The 1,405-nt window shown below is 54.4% G+C and overlaps 1 protein-coding gene across 1 annotated transcript in view; it reads left to right on the top strand.

Annotated features, from left to right (window-relative positions):
- Positions 1–1,405, top strand: part of ETH_00043555 (uncharacterized protein) — a gene marked incomplete at both ends in the record, with an annotated part of 2,675 nt that extends 1,270 nt beyond the window's left edge. Inside the window, 4 exon segments of the mRNA XM_013374408.1 lie at positions 4–45; positions 56–957; positions 1,270–1,290; positions 1,401–1,405. Of these exon segments, the coding sequence (XP_013229862.1) occupies positions 4–45; positions 56–957; positions 1,270–1,290; positions 1,401–1,405 (970 nt within the window).

Below are 1,405 nucleotides of genomic sequence, written 5' to 3'. Positions count from 1 at the left end.
GCAGCAGAGGCAGCGGAGGTCGCACCTGCAGCGCCTGCAACAGCAGCAGCAGCAGCAGCAGCTCGCAAGTGGGCACTGCCGCTGCTGGAGGCCTTCACTGCTGCTCGGATATCTCACCAGCAAACGCGCAGTCTGCTGCTGCAGCTGCTGCTGCTGCAGCCGGTGCTGCAGCAACTGCAGCTGCCCCAGCTGGCCTCCCTAGCAGTTTGTGCTGCTGCGGGGCCCCTCCTGGGGGGCCCCCAGGGGCCCCCCACCTTCTCTATGTTGACCCCTTTAGCATCACGAGTCTCCGAGTTCCTTGATTTGCTGCCTGAGGTCCTCAGCAGCAACAGCAGCAGCAACAGCAGCAGCAGCAGCAGCAACAGCAGCAGCAGCAGCAGTGCTGCAGCAGCAGCTGCGAGCCTGCCGAACTACGGGACTCTCCTGGGGCCTCTTCCTGGCCGCAGCGCTGCCTTTCTAGTGTCCGCCTTCAGCTGCCTTGAGCAGCAGCAGCAGCAGCAGCAGCAGCAGCAGCAGTTTCTCCAGCTCAGAAACCGTTTGCTGCTGGAGCTGCTGCCTCTTTGCTTCTCCAAAATGACTGCCTGGGAGTTGGCTGTGACAGCAGAAGCCCTCAGCAAGATTCACATGCAAATCAGCAGCAGCAGCAGCAGAAGCAGCAGCAGCAGCAGCAGCAGTACAACGTGCAGTAGAGCATGTGGGGCCTCCACGGAGCCAGAGGGTGCTGCTGCTGCTGCTACTGCTGCTGCTGCTGCCGCTGCTGCGCAGCAGCGACGAACGCAGCAGCAAGAGCAGCAGCAACAGCAGCAGCAGCTGCTGCCGCAGCAGCAACAGCAGCAGCAGCAACAGCATCAGCTGCAGCAGCAGCCTCAGCAGCCGCTGGAGCTGCTGCAAGTGCGGGATTTGCTGCTGCGCGTCGGCGCTGCTGCTGCTGCTCGGCTGCAGCAGTTCAGTATCACAGTGAGCATCTTCTTTTATATTTTATTTTTATTTTTATTTTAAATTATAATTAAAAATTATAATTATAATTATAATTACAATTATAATTATAATTATTTAATTATAATTATATTTGCAGTTATAGTTATTTTTATTTATAATTTTAATTATTTTTGATTTGCTGCAGCTGCAGGTCTTAGCCTCTCGCTGGCTTTTTCGTCTTTTTACTCTTTAGTTTTTGTAAAATTTACTTTTATTTATTTTTGTCCTTTTGCTGCTGTCACTCTTTCCTTTTGATTTGCTGCTGCTGCTGCTGCTGCTGCTGCTGCTCAGACGCTCACTGCGTTGCTGCAGGCGCTGCAGTGCTGCAGCAGCAGCAGCAGCAGCAGCAGAAGCAGCGAGGGCCTTATCAGCAGCAGCAGCAACGGAACCGCCAACAGCAGCAGCAGCAGCAGCGAGAGCAGCAGCA

Source organism: Eimeria tenella, genomic scaffold (genome assembly GCF_000499545.2).
Source record: "Eimeria tenella Houghton genomic scaffold, Eth_scaff2005, whole genome shotgun sequence".
NCBI classification, from domain to species: domain Eukaryota; phylum Apicomplexa; class Conoidasida; order Eucoccidiorida; family Eimeriidae; genus Eimeria; species Eimeria tenella.
This window is presented reverse-complemented; position numbering and strand designations above follow the sequence as displayed.